Source organism: Saccopteryx leptura, chromosome 5, assembly GCF_036850995.1.
Source record: "Saccopteryx leptura isolate mSacLep1 chromosome 5, mSacLep1_pri_phased_curated, whole genome shotgun sequence".
Classification (NCBI taxonomy): domain Eukaryota; kingdom Metazoa; phylum Chordata; class Mammalia; order Chiroptera; family Emballonuridae; genus Saccopteryx; species Saccopteryx leptura.
Window position 1 is genome coordinate 377,087 of NC_089507.1, and position 16,776 is coordinate 393,862.

Consider the following 16,776-nt stretch of genomic DNA (forward strand, 5'->3'; position numbering starts at 1 on the left):
CCACATCTCTTGAGACCTGCGGGAGCCGCTTTGGGCCGGAGCCGGGTTTCGGAACACCCCTCTGCTCCCAACAGCAACATGAGTCACGGACCCCGAGGCCCAGAAATGCCTGAGGACATCCAGTTTGCCTCTTCTGGGCAGCCAGATGGGGCTGGCCAGAGGTCAGCTCTGAGGGTGCGGGAGGAGGGGGTACCCTGGTGTTGGGGCCTCTGATGCGGCTGTGGATAGGTGCAGGTGCGGGGTGGGTATCACGGCACCTGGCGGAGCGCGGAGCCTAGTGGGGGTGGGGCCGGGGGCCGGGTGTGGGGACCTGACCAGGAGGAGGAGGAGGATCCGGGGTGGGGGGGTGGGAAACAGGACCGAAAGGGGCGGGGCCGCGCCCCAGGGAGCCGCCCCGCCCGCGGGCCTCCCGTACCGCAAGGGTTAAGCCCCCGGGCCAGGCGGGAGGGGCGGGCGCACGTGCGGATTGGCGGAAAGTTCAGGCGCGGGGCGGGGCGCGGGGCGGGGCGAGCAGGCCGTGGCGCTCCGATTGGCGGGAAGTTGTGCCGGGGCGGGGCGCGCGGCGGGCTCGGCGTTCGCTCTGGGAGAGTTGACAAAGCCCCGCAGGGAAGGACGCCTCGCGGCGCGCCGCCCCGGGCCCCTCGCCCCGCCGCCCCGGGACCCCGGCGCCGGCCCCCGACCCCTGGACGCGACCTTGCCGCCTGCCCCGTCCCCGTCCCGGACTTCGACCCCGGCCCCGGCCCCGGCCCGAGCCGCCCGCGCTCAGGTAGCGCCGCGCCGTCCCGAGGCCGGGCCCGGGGGCGCGGGGCGGCGGGGTGCGGCGCCCGGGGCGGCGATGACCGCACAGCACTACCCGCGGGCCCGGCCCTGAGCCCCGCCGCCCGCGAGCCCCGCCGAGGTGAGCCCCTCCGCGCGCGCTCGCGGCCCCAGGAGACGACTGGGGGGCCGCGTGGGAGGGTCTGGGTCCGGGGTCCGGGGCGCAGGCCGGGAGGGTCAGGATCCCTGATCCGCGGGGCCGCCGCCGGGCACTGACACGCGCCGCCGCCGCTCCCGCCCGCTCAGGGGTCCTGTGCGCCCCGCCCCCGCCCGGCACCCCACGTGCCCCCCCCTCCAGCGCAAATTTGTCCGCTAATGGCGCAGGCGATTATCTGCGGGGCCGCCGGTGTTGTGTGTCCCGCGGGCAGGCCCGAGTTACAAGCGCCAGGAATCCAGACGGTGCTTGGAGAGGGGGCGGCGGGGAGGCGGTAATTAGTGTAAACCCTTTGTCTGCTTTGATACCCACGGTCTCCCCGCCGCGGCTTCCTTCGCCCGAAGCACCGGCCCGCACCCGACCCCCGGGGCCCGGGGCCCTAGGCCGGAGGGTGGCGACCCCCACCCCGCGCGCCAGTGACCGCCCCCCACCCCCACCCCATACTTCCAGGTCTGGACAGGCCGAGATGACGCCGAGCCCCGCGTTGCTGCTGCTGCCGCCGCTGCTGCTGCTGTTGGGGGCCCTCCCGCCGGCCGCCGCCGCCCGAGGTGAGTCCTGGCGCCCAGCCCAGCGCCCCAGCGCCCCGGCCTCCGCCAGCGCCGCCCCTTTCCCTCCGGCCCTCAACTCTGCCCCAGTGCCCGCCTGGCGCGTGCCTGCGCCCCGCCCCTGCCTGCCGCACTCACGGCCCCTCACCCGCAGGCCCTAGCTCTCCCGCCAGGCACTCCAGCACACCCACGGGGTCCCCTCTCACCCATGGGACACCCCAACTTACCCGTGATGTCCTCTTAGCTCATCCACAGAGCACCCCAGCGCACCCATTGGGATTTCCAGCTCACCCCCAGGGTTTTCCCTCACTGTGGAGGCACCCCTAGCTCACCTGCAGGGTCCCCCCGCCCCACTCCTACGGCATTCCCAGCTCACCCCTGAGGCCCCACATTTGCTGGCAAGGTGGGTTCTGGTTGCAGTTCCCCCACAGGACACACTCATACACATCCACGTGGGTACCTGCAGTTGAGGGCTGCTGGTCATCTTGGATTCTTGGGGAGTGGGCTATTTGGCTACAGTGAATCCAATTAGGCCCCTGGGAATCTGCAGAGACCCCCATGGTGGCCAGGGTGTAGTGTGGGGATAATGGGGACATTCTTGGCATCTGGGACTCAACCCAGTCCTGTGTCCCGGCCTGCCCAACCTCAGGTACGAAGTCCCCAGCTCCTGGGATTGCTGCACTGTGTGTGTGTGTGTGTGTGTGTGTGGTGGGGCTGCTTCAAGGCAGACCTCAAAGACTACCTGCTTTGGGTTGAACATGGTGCTCTCGCATCGTGTCACACCAGGGCCTGGGTGCGTGCTCACACACCTGATGTCCAAGTGTCCAGGCCTGGGATGACTTCTGAAGGACCCTGGCCCCTGGCCCCAGCCCTAGCAAGTGAGGGCATCCTTGGCTGATGGGTAACGAGTGACATGTGCTGGCCAATTCTTGCCCGCCATGGTCTGTGCTGGCCTCCCCTCAGCAAGGCGGGACCTGTGGCCAGGCCAGCCCTTTGGGTGTATTGACCACTCAGGATCGTCCCTGCCCTGTCCGCCAGTCCTCTGAGGCTTCGAACCCCTCCCCTGCCGCCCAGCGGGCGCACCGAGCCCAACGTGGCCTTATATGGCTACATTCGGGTGTTGGGTGGCGGGCGGCGGCCCAGGTGGGCCTCATGCCACAGTACCCTCCCTCCCTGCCCGCCCGCCCCGGCCGGGCACTGACCGGCTGGCTTGAGGGTGGGGGCTCTCAGCCATGTCTGGGCTGGGCAGCGTCCTGGGTACTACGGACTTTCAGGTCATGGTCAGCAAGGGGCCCCTGACAGCCAGAGGCCCAGACTTTGATTCTTCTTTTATCTGCGTGGACTCCCCCATCCCTGCACCTGCCTGTCCTCTGGCCACTCAGCTAGGGAGGCTCTGGAGGCTGCTGTCCTGGCCTGGTCATTGGCTGGAGCCCAAGGTGGAGTGGGGGATGGCCGTGGGCAGCGGGCAGCGGGGCCTGAGTCGGTGCGCTGTGCCCCTTGGCCTCGGCCTTGGGCTATGCCTGTGTCCAGCCCCAGCCGTAGCCCTGGCTCTAGGCAGTGGGGACCTAGGGGCCGCTCTCCAAGGGCAGTGCCTCTGTGGTTTTGGGTGGGGGTGGGGGCACTCTTCCTGAATCGTGCTGGCTTTTCCTCCCGGCCTGGACATCAGGCGCTTCCCACTTCCCGGGTGAGCTGGCCGGTTGGACCTTTCAGCCGGCAAACCAGCGCCGAGAGTGTTTGTTTGCGTTTTTCGAAAGCCATTTTCTCTGCGGTGTCACAACTTCTGGAATCAGTACATCTCTAGAGTCAGATCATGTTTTTAAAGTTCCCCTTTTCCCAAAGTTTCACAATCTTGGTGGGTTTGTCTTAAACTGTTTTTTTTTTCCCCCTAAATTTGAGAAAAGATAGGATTTGGCTTTCTCTATTTCCTTTTTATTTCTCACAGTGGACGCTTGAGAGGTTCAGCACGAAATACTTTTCACAAATAACTTTGGAAGAAGTTGTTTCAGGGGTTTTCTAAGAAGTGCCACGTTTGGACTCTTTTTCCAAGGATGGTGTACTGGGAAAGGTCCCTGAGTGGCCACTCCTGCAGGTCGCCCCCAGTCCTGTGAACCCAGACAACTTGCTCGTCTGGGTGAACAGAATAGTGATCCCGGGAGGCTGTTTGCTGGCTGGCACGCGGGCGCCCCAGCCCCATGGGGAGGGCGGTCTGCCTGGTGTGATTCAGCAGGAAGATGTGTGGCTGTCAGGATCCCTGTGGTGGCGCGTGTGTGAACATCGGAGGACCAGGGCCTCTGGCCAGGCTGCGAGGGGCCTCCTTCCTGCCCCCCTACCCCCACAGGCTCCACTGGGCAGCGGCTGGTCCGAGTGCGGCAGGGCTGAGGTGTACATGCGGGAGCCAGGCCCAGGCACTGCCAGGTGGGGTGCGGGCCAGCCGCCTCCTGTACTCGCCTCCTGTACTCGGGCCCCACTCCTGGAAGGGAGAATAAATCACTGTCCTCTCTTGGGGGCGGAGGGAGCTGTGAACAAAGTCGCCTTTGGCTGGGCCTGGAAACACAGGCTCCTTCTCCATTGTGCGGGAATCAATGGGCCTCCGGCTCCCGCCAGGCGCCAGGACTCTGACCGGGGAAATGTTGGTTTTCCCCCCAGCAGCAGTCCCAGGCTGCGGTTTGCCCAGGGCCAAGCCCGGGCACTGCTGACCATCAGGGGGAGGCGAGCTGTGACCCCACAGGCCAGAGCACTTGCTTCCGGCCCCCCCACCATGGGACACCCTCGTTGGTCTCCGTTGGCTCATTTCTGTGCCTCGGTGGAGGGAAAGGGTGCTTAGGCCGCTGTACCCAGACCCCGTGGGTACGTACATCTCCAGTGCTGGCATCTGCTCCTCCTAGTGCTGACTACTGGGTGCTCCCCGTTAAGCCCCGTGGTGTCCTGTTTGGTTGCTGTCTGGGCCCTATCCTGGGCTATGGGGGTAGGGGAGGCAGCGGTAGCCTGGGGCAGCCATCTAGGCCGGCTGGGGGAGGGAAATAGGTGGAGAGGGGGAGGTATGGGCTTCAGAAGAAGAAAGGCTTCCAGGGAGGGGTCTCTGGGCAGAGGGGCAGCTCACCCTGGCCAGGGTCGACGTCCTGGGCATATGGGTGCATTGGTGTAGCTGGATGGGGGCTGTGTCTGGGGACAGGCCAGGGCTGGGCTGAGAGGCCGGCTGGCTGCGGAGTTTAGGGAGGGAGTGCTGGGGGTGTGCTGGGGGGCTTTTCTACCATCCCCAGTGGGGAGTCTGTGTGCCCTGCCCTCACTGGGTGGTTGGGGGCAGGGCCTGAGGCAGGTAGGCTGGTTCCTGCACACCCTCACCCACATAGACCACCCCCGAGGGGAGAACCAGCTCCCGCAAGGCTTCCAGGAGCTGTCCCGTAGGGAGGCCGCTGCCTGCGGCAGGGAGGGTGCTCCAGCCCCAGGGCGGCCGAAACCCCAGGCGTCCCATCCTGGCAGGAAACAATTGCTTTTCTTCCTGCCTGGCGAGTTTATTTCTGAGAGATTTACATAAGCCGAGTGCAGTTGAGGGTCTGGGGAGTGACTACCGGGCCTGTGGCAGAGGCCGGAGGAGGGTGCTGTGCCTCCCTCCTGGTGTGGTGGCCCCTCTGGCTCCTGCACTGTCGAGCCCAGCAGAGCCACCCACAGAGAGGGTGCTCCTCACCCAGTGCCAGAGGGCCTCCGTGCTGCCGCTGCAGCCTGTGGGGGCTGTGGGGACTGTCCCATTGCTCTGGAGCACAGTGTGACCTGCTGTGTTCTTGAGGGCTGGTTGGCCCAGCCTCAGGCCGGTCCTTGAGGACCCTGTGGTGCCCCCTGTGGTGCAGGAGCCGGTGTGTGTGACCTGGAGGGACCTGGTGCCCAGGCCACTGGATGGGTTGGGCTGTCCAGTGTGTGAGCCCTCAACAGCACACAGAGCATCCATTCTGCCTGAAGCCTGACCTCTGGCCCTGGGGTTTTAGCTCAGGAAATGTCCTGGTCACACTCCAAGGCAACATGGGTACTCAGGTGGTCAGGGTCCGGTGCTGGCATTCGAGGGCACTCCGATGGAACCCTCTGGGTTCCTTGACAGTTGGGGTAGGGTCGGGCCCCTCTGGGGAAGCTGTGATGGGGACTTGAGTTCTACGTGAGTACTGTCTGTGAGCTGCAGGGTAGAGGGGACAGCTTGGAGTCCAGTGTACCTGGCAAGATCTGTACGTGGGGAGGGGGCTGCTGGATGTCCCGCGGAGCCCCTGGGGTGGGTACTGTGGCAGTGAGTCTGGGTGCTGCCAATCAGCTGTTGGCAGTTTATGTGGGGTTCCCCTAGGGCAGTGGAACTGCCAGGATGACATTCTGTACCCCCTGAGATGGCAGGGAGGAGGATTCCCACGGCCAGGGTTCTGCTTACGGTCCATCTGAGGACTTCCAGGGAAGGGAAGAGACCTGTCTGCTCACCTGGTGCCCTGCTGGGAAGCAAGGGGGGAGCAGGCACTCCAGCCAGCGTGCTCAATCTGTGGGTCAGGCTGTCCCTGAGCTGTGCCCAGAATGGCCTGGCTTCTGGGGCACCCACCTGTCCTGTGGGTCCTACCAGTTCCACCACGGGTCCTGTGGGTCCAGCCCCCACGGGTCCTGTGGGTCCAGCCCCCACGGGTCCTGTGGGTCCAGCCCCCGGGGGCCGCCCTGGGCTGGCTGGAGACGGGGAGCCTGTGTCCAGTGTGCACCTGCATGCACGTGCCTGACCGTCCCCGGCCCTCAGGCCGTCATGGTGGTCACCTGTGCCCCATCCTGGGGCTGTGCCTGTCCCCTCCAGGTCTCACCTACATGGAGAGGAGGGTGTCGGCCCGGGGGCCACCATGTGTGGGCCTCTCCAAATCAGCCCTGTGCTGGATGCCCTCTCACCGTGGGGTGAGGACAGGGTCCCCCACCCTCCCAGAAAGTGTCCACCTGCTCCACCTGGTGCAGGGTGTCCAGGCTGGGCCTGCTTCCCCTCCCTGCCCTCTGACCAGGCCCCTCATGCCGTCCCTAGGCCACGTAGCTGCTTCAGGAGTGCTGGGCCCAGCAGGACAGTGGCTCTGAGTGCCATCTTCACCCCGTGGCCAGTCCCTGCATGAGTAGCCTGGTGCCTGTGCACCCTGGCCAGAGGATTTCTCCCAGGCCAAAAACTTCTGGGGCTTTACAGGTTTCGCTGGTGACCAGGCCAGCACTGAGTAGCTGGCCAGGTGGTCCCTGCACACCCTCCCACCTGTGTCTGCGGCCGCTGGGAGTGGGTGTCACCGACCGGGGGCGGGTGTGGGGTGAGCCCTGAAACAGCCAGTGCATCTGCCGCCCCTGCTGGGCCGGGAGCAGGGCAGTGCCTGGTCCAGCCTCTCCTGAGGGAAGCTCAGGGCCAGCAGATCGAGGCCCATAGTCCGCCTTGACCGGTGGGGAGAGGCCAAGGCTGGGCTCCTGACAGACTGTGGACAGGCCACCCCGCTAAAGGAGTGTGGGAGCTGGAGGGGAGGGGTCAGGAAGGTCGCAGCTGGGTAGCCAGTGCGGAGGCCCTGGGGTGGTGAGGGCTGTGGTACTGAGCCGGGGCCTGTGGAGGCTGCACGGGGCGTGCCCACCCTCTCTCCCCTCCGTGCCTCCCAGTGCCCTGAGCCCCTCTGCCCTCCCGGGCCCCACTGGTTACAGAGGGACTTCGTTTTACTAAACCTGGCCAGGTAGGGGGTGGGGGGCAGGCCTGGGGGGGGTCTTGCGTGCTCAGAGGCGGGTTGTGTCCCTCGGTGGGGTTTGGTCTGCATCCACTGTTGGGATGTGTGTGCGCACCTTGGGGACTGTCTGGGGGAAGAGTATGCATTCGGGGGGACCGCATGGGTCTGGGGGCAGCACCTGTGGACAGAGGATCCGTCTGGGGCAAAGCCTTTTGTGTGAGGACATCCTGTATGTGTAGGGGCAGCCTCCATGTCTGGGGGACAGCGTCCGTGTCTGGGGGACAGCGTCTGTGTGGGTTACCTGAGCTCGGGTGGGCAGCTGGGAAGCCTGGCTGTGTAGAATGGGTGTGGGACCTCTAGGTGGCTGCATGCTGGCCCTTCCTGGCACCCCTGTTCCTGGCCTTGTTTTCACAGCCGGGGGAGGGGGAAAACAGGGAGGAAAAGGGGGCAGTGACTCCCTCCCTGTCCCCACCTCAGTGTTCAGCCCTCACCACGTGGTGAGACCCTGACCCAGCCTCACCGATCCCCATGTCTGAGCCTCCTCCATGTGGCCATCGTGTCCTGCCCGTGCCAGGAACTTCCTAGGGCTGTGGTTTAGGGTGTGTGCAGGGTTGAGGGCTTCCTAGAGGAGGAGCTCACAGGGAGGGAGGCGAGGGTGGATGGGGGGGAGACCTGGGAGGGGGTCAAGCCTCCTCCCCCCCCCCAGCACTCCTCCACACACCCTCCAGGGGCCCTTGGGCCTCAGCCGCTGCCTCAGTTTCCCTGTGACTGAGTGGGTTGGACACCCTGCCCAGGTAGCACAATAGGGACTTCTGTTTCCCAGGCTAAATACAGAGCTGCAGCAGTCATGCTGACGGCCAGAATTCCCAGGAATCTGGGGGTGGGGGGGCTTTCCTCTGCTGAGCCTGCCAGGGCCTCTGAGGAGGCGGGTGTGGGGGTAGCCCAGGGCCTGGCCTGGCCTTGGGTCCAGCGTGGGGCAGGCTGGGCTGGCCACGGGGCGGGGGAAGGGGCTGTTTGCTTTAGGATAAGGCTGGCTCCAGCCTGCCTGTCCCACAGCACCGCTCCACACGGCCACTCTGGGGCCACACTTCCGGTCGTCTGGCGGCCACTTGGCTCTGTCCCTCTGCAGGGACGCGGTGATGAGGGGCACCCCCCCCAGCTGCTGCTGCCCAGCGGACACCCCCACTGCTCACGCTCTCCTGTGCGGGGCGGGGCTGGAGGTGACCTGCAGCGTGGGCGGGTCAGCCCTTTCTCTGCCACTGAGCAGGCTCTTATGAGGGGTGAGGGTGTTGACCAGCCCCTCGTTGTGCCCCTCAGGCAGTGTTAGGGTGGGCAGAGCCCCAACATGGAGGACATGGCCTCTCAGGCAGGGCACTGTCCTTCCCTGTGTCTTCTGAGCAGTTGCATGTCTCTGTGTGTGCCCAGGTGGCAGTCCTGGAGGCCCAGGGCACCGTGCTGGCTGGGGGGGGGGGGGGTTCTTTGTCCTGTAGCCGGAGGCCCCTGTGAATGGTGGAATTTCAGGCAGTGACAGGTGGCGGCTGATCGGCCTGGGAATGAGACTGGAGCCTTGTCTGTGGACCCTGCAGCCCCTCCCGCTCGGGCCCTGCAGGCAGTGGAGTAATTGGGAAGGGGGGGGTCTCAGACCCCTGTCACCTCTGCTCTTCTTGTCCCTTCCAGGGAATGGGGGGGGGCTGGGAGCTGGTGAGGAGAGGGCTGGGGGAGCTCCAGGGGCCTGGGGCCACGGTGCGCTGTCTAGGAGTTAGGCAGGATGGGGCGTGGGCTTGCCTGTTGGCAGGGTGGGCTTGATGGAGTGGAGTGTGTCGAGCAGAGGGAGGGAGCAGGCGGGGCTGGGAGGAGCCCCTCCCCACCGGGAACCCAGCAACCCTGAACCCTGGGCTGTCATGTCAGCCCACTCGGCACCCTCAGACAGAAGTGGCGCGGGGCTCAGTGCTCTGGGAGGGTCCCTGGGAGGTGGGCAGTGATGAGTGAGAAGCTGCTGCTTGAGTTCTGACGCACCCACAGAAGCATGTGGGGCCCCGGTTGCAAAGGCCCCAACGTAACCAGCTGGTAATTGCATGTTGAAGAAATACTGGCTGGTGATTAAAAACACATGCCGCCTTCAGGCCCCATTCAATAGTATCTGGGAGCAGCCGCCACCTTCTGGCACCTCCTGTGGAGCCAGGACACTGGGATGCTGGCACCCCTGGCCTGGAATGGCCACAGCACGGGGGGGTTGGGCAGGGCCCCAGGTGCCGGCCACTGGGTGCTCATGGCGGCCTCTTTGGGTCGGCACAGTGGGCCAGGAGACCGCACGTGAGAACCCTGTGGTCGTCATGGCCCAGGAGCTGCAGAGCGCCCCAGGCTCGGGGCCACAGGCACAGGCAGGTGCCTGCCACTGATCAGGAGATGAGCCCAGGCCTTCCTGACACCTGCAGCACCCTTCCCAGCCAGCCAGTTGCTCAGTGCCCTCCAGGCCTGGACACCCCACTGTTTCTACACTTGACTCCAGAGGCCCTGTGGCTGGACCCAGGCTGGTGGGGATGGGAGTGGATTTCCTCCTGTTCATGAGGGGCTCATGGCTTCCCTCAGCCTGACTTCTTTCTCCCTGGGTGGGCAGTGGGCAGTGGGCAGTGGGCGTGCACTGCCAGCCGGACAGGAACCCTGCACCTGGGGTCAGTGTGCCCACTCCCTTGCCCTGTGGCCCAAGGGCCTTGGATTAAGGACATGTTGCAGGTGTACCTGGGAACAGCGGGGCCCTTGGTCAGGCACACCCAGGCGGGGTCCACGCACACAGACAGAGGCCACCAGACACGGGGATACCATGTGGGTGCCACACGACTCATGTGTACGTGCACACACAGACGCGTGGCCACGTCCGCTCTGCCGTGCGCACGCAGACGCGTGGCCACGTCCGCTCTGTCGTGCACACGTGCCCCGGTGCGCTGCTCCGGCCGCGTGTGGTTCCTGCTTCTGTGCGGTGGCACGGCAGCTGTGTCGGCAGACGTAGGCCTGGCACACAGCAAGGGGCCCAGTGGTCTGGGAGGAGGCCCCGTGCTTCAGGCCCTCGCTCCTGGTGCTGGGCGGGGTTTTCGGGGTGGAGTCCTCCATGGGGAACCCCCTCAGGGACAGGCCTTCCCCGGGCTCCCGACACCCCTGCCACCACCTCCCTGACTGAGGCCTCTGCCCCGCCTGCAGGCCCCCCGAGGATGGCCGACAAGGTGGTCCCGCGGCAGGTGGCCCGGCTGGGCCGCACCGTTCGGCTGCAGTGCCCCGTGGAGGGGGACCCACCACCGCTGACCATGTGGACCAAGGACGGCCGCACCATCCACGGCGGCTGGAGCCGGTTCCGCGTGCTGCCCCAGGGGCTGCGGGTGAAGGAGGTGGAGAGGGAGGACGCTGGTGCCTACGTGTGCAAGGCCACCAACGGCTTCGGCAGCCTCAGCGTCAACTACACCCTCATCGTGATGGGTCAGTGGCGGGCGGGCAGGGGCTCGTGCCCGAGTCGACCCTCCCTGTCGGCCCCACCCGCCCCCACCCGCCTGAGCTGGACCCACTGCCACTGGGACATCCAGTGACCTCTTCTGAGCCCGGCACAGGGGCCTGAACTCTGTCACCACCCCCAGCCTGGGTCTTCTCCTCAGGCCTACACCTCAGGGACCCTCCTTCTCCAGAGGTCCTGCTGACCTGAAGCCAGGGGCAGCAGGAGTGGGTATTGGGGCCCAGGGTGGTGGTCCCACTGATGGGCATGCTGGGCAGGCCGGCTGCCGTGGTGTCGGCGGTGACTTTGAGTCTCAGGTTTCGGAGTTCAGAGGGGCCGCCCCGGGGAAGCCAAGGACCTTCTGTTCTCTTCTGCTTGTGGGGCCTGGGCTTGGGGACTGGGCGGCGTCCCCAGCGACACACCCTGCACTTGCTGGTACCGGGCGGGCACCTCCTCCGTGTGCTCCCAGGGTGGGTCTCTGGGGAAGGGTCTCCCCAAGGCGGGTCCCTCGGGGCACACCGGCCTCCCTCGTGAAGGAGGAGACTGAGCCGTGCTGCCCCGCGCTGGGTCCCGGGGTGGGGACCTGAGACAGTCTGGCCTTGGTCCTGGGCTGGATGGAGGCACGGCTGTCCTGGGAGGGGGCATTCCTCAGCAAGCTCCACCCCTGCCGGGGGCCTTCTCTGGGCTATGGAATGGGAACACTGTGGGTGCCCCCCCACTGCCCTTTCAGAGGGGAGGATGGCGGGGCGGTATGCCGGCCATGTCACTTCACCCAGCCCTCGGCCCCTTGATGTGGGCTAGGGTTACTGCAGCTGCCACCAGGCCCGCCCCTCCCCCCGGCCTGCAGACCCCCCGGAGCCGGGGTGGGGGGCCAGCTCTCAGGTCCCCGCGCCTGTTGGGGTCACCTGCACCCTGGGAGTGGGCTGGGTGTCCTCTGCCCAGCTGTCTCTGGGACTCTGAGATGTGGGTGTGCACCCGATGGCCTCCCCTCGCCTTTCTGGAGCTTTCCCAGCTGGGCCAGACACGGGGCCTGAGAACCAGCCCGGGTGTGGGTGGGGGGCAGCAGGGGGTCATCTCACGCCCCCTCCCCTCCGCAGAGGACACCAGCCCAGCCAGGGAGAGTCCAGGGCAGGAGGGCTCCTCCGGGGGCCAGGAAGACCCAGCCAGCCAGCAGTGGGGTGAGCACGGGCGACGGCGCTGTCCGCCTCGGGTGCGGCTGGGCCCCCTCCGCCCCCTGCCCCCTGCCCCCTGACCGCTGTGCCGCCCGCCCCGCAGCTCGGCCCCGCTTCACGCAACCCTCCAAGATGAGGCGCCGGGTGATTGCGCGGCCCGTGGGCAGCTCTGTGCGTCTCAAGTGCGTGGCCAGCGGGCACCCACGGCCAGACATCATGTGGATGAAGGACGACCAGGCCTTGACACGCCCCGAGGCCAGTGAGCACAGGAAGAAGTGGACGCTCAGCCTAAAGAACCTGCGGCCCGAGGACAGCGGCAAGTACACGTGCCGAGTGTCCAACCGCGCAGGCGCCATCAACGCCACCTACAAGGTGGACGTGATCCGTGAGTGCCCGGCCGGGGGGGGGGGGGGGGGCGGGGGGGGGGGAGGGACCCGGGGGGGGGCGGGGACGTGCCCACACACTGTGTTCCCCACAGAGCGGACGCGCTCCAAGCCCGTCCTCACGGGCACGCACCCTGTGAACACCACGGTGGACTTCGGGGGCACGACCTCCTTCCAGTGCAAGGTGCGCAGCGACGTGAAGCCCGTGATCCAGTGGCTGAAGCGCGTGGAGTATGGCGCAGAGGGCCGCTACAACTCCACCATCGACGTGGGCGGCCAGAAGTTCGTGGTGCTGCCCACGGGGGACGTGTGGTCGCGGCCCGACGGCTCCTACCTCAACAAGCTGCTCATCACCCGCGCCCGTCAGGACGACGCAGGCATGTACATCTGCCTGGGCGCCAACACCATGGGCTACAGCTTCCGCAGCGCCTTCCTCACCGTGCTGCCAGGTGCCCGCCCCAGCCCCACCCCGGCCTCCGCCCCCGCCTTGTCAGCCTCCTGCAGACACTCCTGACCCTTCACGTCCTTTTTCCTTATTCTCTCCTGCAGATCCCAAGCCTCCAGGGCCTCCCATGGCGCCCTCATCCTCAACCACGAGCCTGCCGTGGCCCGTGGTCATTGGCATCCCAGCCGGCGCTGTCTTCATCCTGGGCACCGTGCTCCTGTGGCTCTGCCAGGCCAAGAAGAAGCCGTGCGCACCCGTGCCCACGCCCCCTGTGCCTGTACACCGCACACCGGCGACCACCCGGGACCGTGGCGGGGACAAAGACCTGCCTGTGTCACCCGCCCTGGGCACCACGGCAGGGGTGGGGCTATGTGAGGAACTGGGAGCGCCGGCCCCCCAGCACCTGCTGGGCCCGGGCTCAGCTGCTGGCCCCAAGCTTTACCCAAAACTCTACACGGATGTGCACACGCACACGCACTCACACACGCACTCGCACGTGGAGGGTAAGGTCCACCAGCACCAGCACATCCACTACCAGTGTTAGTGGTGCCACTCTCGGGGCTCCGGGCACCAGGGGTGGCCAGCCGGAGGCCAGGCCTCGCAGGCAGGCTGGGAGTCGAGGGCTGTGGAGGAGGGAGGTGCCCACATGGGAGGGGCGCAGCCGGCAGCCTGGGCACCCTGTGCGAGGCACACGCACTGCTGGACGCACGTCCACGCCTGACATACCTCCACACTCACACAGGTACACGCTGACGTGCTGTGGACAGTCAGACCCACACTCAGGCCTGTGTTTGTAACTTGCAGTGTGTGTGTAGTGCTGGGCCCCCTGGATGAGGGAAGCCCTTGGCCTGTGAGGAGGATTTCATGGGGGCCTGGCAGGAGATCTGAGAGGCACCCTGGCTTAGCAAACCAAAAACTCCCCATCCCTGTCCTATGCCTGCCCGCCTGTCCCCTTGCCCAGGCCTCGGCAGGTGGGTGGCTATTTTTGCCGCCACCTGTCCTGGGTAACCAGGAGTCCACCAATACCCTGGGCTCGGGGTCGGGCATAGCATTCCCAGGCCTTGTCCTGAGAGGCTGGAGCCCAGCTGGGAGTGACTTGGGCCACACCCTGCCTCCCAGTGCCAGAGAGAAGGGGGCCTTGATATTTATATTTAAGAAATTAAGATAATAATATTAATGATGAAGGGAGGGCTGGGCCGCAGAGACCCGGCCTTGTGGCCATGCCGAATGTCCACCTCGGGGCCAGGCACCCATCATCCCACTGCCCGCAGTGGCCCCAGACCTCTGTAATTTTATATAGAGTTTGAGCTGAAGCTTCGTATATTTAATTTATTTTGTTAAACAAGAAAATATGCATCCTTTTCCTCTAAACTAGTGTTTCTGTCTGTGTGTTCATAATATGTATAGGCCGTGTCTGTACAGGTGTGGACCTGTGTGTGTACAGGTGTGTGCACTCATTTATGGCCTGCACCTGTACGCGTGTGTGTACATGCCCATGAGCCAGCATGTGGGCTTACGTCATGGCCTCCAGACCAGGAACAAGGAAGACTCTCAGAGTCCTATTGCTGGCCCTGCAGCTTGGCTGGAGACCCGGGTCCCAGGGCTCCTTGTCAGTCCCCTGAACAGAAGCACCGCGTCACGCACCTGCACGCCTCCCTGGCTAGCTGCCATCCCGGCACGGCCGGCCCAGGAAATGCCCCTCTCTACTGGCGCAGCCCTGTGGCCCTCAGTGCCTCCCATCCCACATTCTGGGGTTCAGGTGGGTGGCCTTGGAAGGCTAGGGCTACACTGTCACCTCCATCCAGGTGCCTCCCACCTGCAGGACACCTGAAGAGGCTAGCCACCACCCCGGGGCTTGCAAGAACGGTGTCGCTCTTCAGATAGGGAGACTGAGGCCCCAACTGGTGGGGCCAGCACTCCATGGTGGGGCTTCCTGTGGCCCGGAGGTGCTGAAGGGACCTCTTAGGAAAAGGCACTAAGATAACCTGTGTGATGTCAGCAAAGCCACTAGTGTGAGGCACATTGCATCCTCGAGGCCTCAGTGTCTGGCGGAAAGGGCAAGGCCTTGCAGGTGTCCAGGGCACTGCCTGGGCCAGCGCTGGTTTTCATTGCTTCTCGAAACAAGGTCCAAGGTCTGTCTCAGGCGCTTCTGGGCCCCCCAAGGTCAGGGCCAAGGCCCCACTCCCTGAGCCTGCTCACACTGGGGCGGCCCTTCCTCTCCCCGGTCTCCCAGGGCTGGGCCTCCAGTCCCTCGACCCTCCACCATTGGGGCTTCCATGCTTTGCAGGGTGGGGTCCCTTGTCCTTTGCAACATCTTCCAATCCTCCAGCCTCCCCAGAGTGGACCCCATTCCTGTACCCAAAGAGACAAAGGCTGGCCCTGAGGGAGGCCCCACTTGGGTCGTCCTGGCCCCAGGTATTAATACCACCTATGCTAAGTGCTGTGGCAGACGGGTCCTAGCTCCGCTGGGCAACCCCGCTGCAGGGCAGGCCGCAGGGGCTGCAGGGGGCCCACAGGCGTTGCACAGACAGCTGGTATTGGGTGAGGCTGGTTGGGTTAGTCTAAGGTGGGAGGGGTGTGGAAAGAGGGGTGATTCTCGGTAGTGGGGAGACCTTGGGAGGTGGGCCATCTGGCCGCCTTTGGGTCAGGAACTATTGAGGAGCAGGCACTGGGCAGAGTACAGCCCCAGACTCTCCTGAAGAGACTGAGACCCCGGACTCGAACCTGCATCCTTGGCCTGGTGTTCAGTGCTGTCCACCAGGGGCTGTTCCTCATCAGCCCTGAGGAAGTCTCTCATGGGCAAGGCGGGCCTGGCAGGGCCCGGGTCTGAGTCCTCACTGAGACCAGTGGCCCTGGGCTCCCCACCCGCCCGCCGGAACCTTTTCAGGGATCCTGGAGAAAGATGGTCTCTGTGGACATGTTGGGGTACTGGGCTGTTCAGGGGACCAGACCAACTCATCCTGTCCTCATAAGGCTGTTCTGCCACCTCGACGACCACACCCCCTACCCGCAGACCCCACCCTGGAGCTCAGAGCCAGAGTCCCACCCCCACGCCCGTCCTGGGCTGCCTGCTGTCTCTCCGTGGTCCTCAGAAGCTGCCTAGTAGGGGTCAGCTTTTCCTTGCTCCCCTCAGCCTAGTCCCCAGCTGTGCCCTCTCCCGCTCCGCTCCTGTCCCTGGGCTCTATCCAGCTCCGTGTGACCACGACCGCCAGGGGATTTCACATGGCTCCTGTCCCCCCAGCGTGGCAGAGGTGCCCCGCCCTGCACCCACACTCCCAGGATGGAATCTCACTTCCGTGCACACCCATAGGGTGGGGATAGGAGGGAACAGTGCGGGAAGGGGTGCCCCCAGGCGGATGCCAAGTCTGCCTTGAACAGATGTGTGTTGACCAGCTTGCTGGCTGACCTTGACCCCTGTAACACCCCACACCTCTGTCTTTCTGGGCATCTTGACCCCCTGAGGACTCCCAGGCTGAGCAGAGAAGGATGTGCAATGTCCAGGTTCCGGGGGTGCAGGCAAAGGGCCTGGGGTTGTGGGTGGGGTCATGGGGAGCTTGGTGGGCAGGGTCCAGGCACAAGGAGGAGCCCAGTCACAGCAGGGACGGGCACTGTGGCTGAGCTGCTCCTCTTGCGGGCTCTGTGGGGCTGCATCCTGGGCTCCGCTGCCCGTTGCGGTTTTCCTAGCAGACTGACACTGAGGCCAGGCCCCAAAGTGCCCTTGGCCACAGACAGAAAGGCCAGTGGGCAGCTGCCAGTTCCATGAGATTCACTCACAGGAACACAGATGCCGCTGCCCCCAGCTCTGCAGGGTTTTCTGGGGGTGGGGTGAGGTCTAGGCCCTGCCCTGGGGTCTCCCGGTCTGGTGTGGGGGGGCAAATAGCCGTGTCCTCAGCATGACCACCCCCAACCGGACCGAGCCAGGCTGAGCCATTCTGGGAGACTCCTGTTGTCCCTGGTAGGTGCAGGGTGCTGGGTGGATGGGGTGCTGGGAGGGCACAGCCTCAGGTGCTGAGCCAGCTAGCTATCTTTCCTCTGATCCGTTCTGGGCACGGTAAGCCGGTCCCCTTGAAGTCTGGCAAACTTGAAAGGGTGGCCC

General features: G+C 65.4%; 1 protein-coding gene across 3 annotated transcripts; it reads left to right on the plus strand.

Annotated features, from left to right (window-relative positions):
• Positions 1-623: 623 nt before the first annotated feature.
• Positions 624-14,051, plus strand: FGFRL1 (fibroblast growth factor receptor like 1). Of its 3 annotated transcripts, none has more exons than XM_066385505.1 (7): positions 624-898; positions 1,421-1,518; positions 10,398-10,670; positions 11,778-11,858; positions 11,956-12,237; positions 12,331-12,684; positions 12,785-14,051. In XM_066385505.1, the coding sequence occupies exons 2-7, from the start codon at positions 1,437-1,439 to the stop codon at positions 13,222-13,224; spliced, it is 1,512 nt and encodes a 503-aa protein (XP_066241602.1). In that variant the 5' UTR covers positions 624-898; positions 1,421-1,436; the 3' UTR covers positions 13,225-14,051. The 3 variants fall into 3 exon arrangements, with proteins under 3 accessions (XP_066241602.1, XP_066241603.1, XP_066241604.1); XM_066385506.1 differs by having other exon boundaries at positions 655-766; XM_066385507.1 differs by lacking the exons at positions 624-898; positions 1,421-1,518 and adding an exon at positions 2,784-2,951.
• The last annotated feature ends 2,725 nt before the right edge of the window (positions 14,052-16,776 follow it).

Bases quoted from the DNA above. Each gene is read 5' to 3' on its own strand.
- FGFRL1 (XM_066385505.1), top strand. From the start codon at position 1,437: ATGACGCCGAGCCCCGCGTTGCTGCTGCTGCCGCCGCTGCTGCTGCTG. The intron at 11,859-11,955 runs GTGAGCACGGGC...CCCGCCCCGCAG, and splicing joins CCCAGCCAGCCAGCAGTGGG to CTCGGCCCCGCTTCACGCAA. The intron at 12,685-12,784 runs GTGCCCGCCCCA...TCTCTCCTGCAG, and splicing joins CTTCCTCACCGTGCTGCCAG to ATCCCAAGCCTCCAGGGCCT.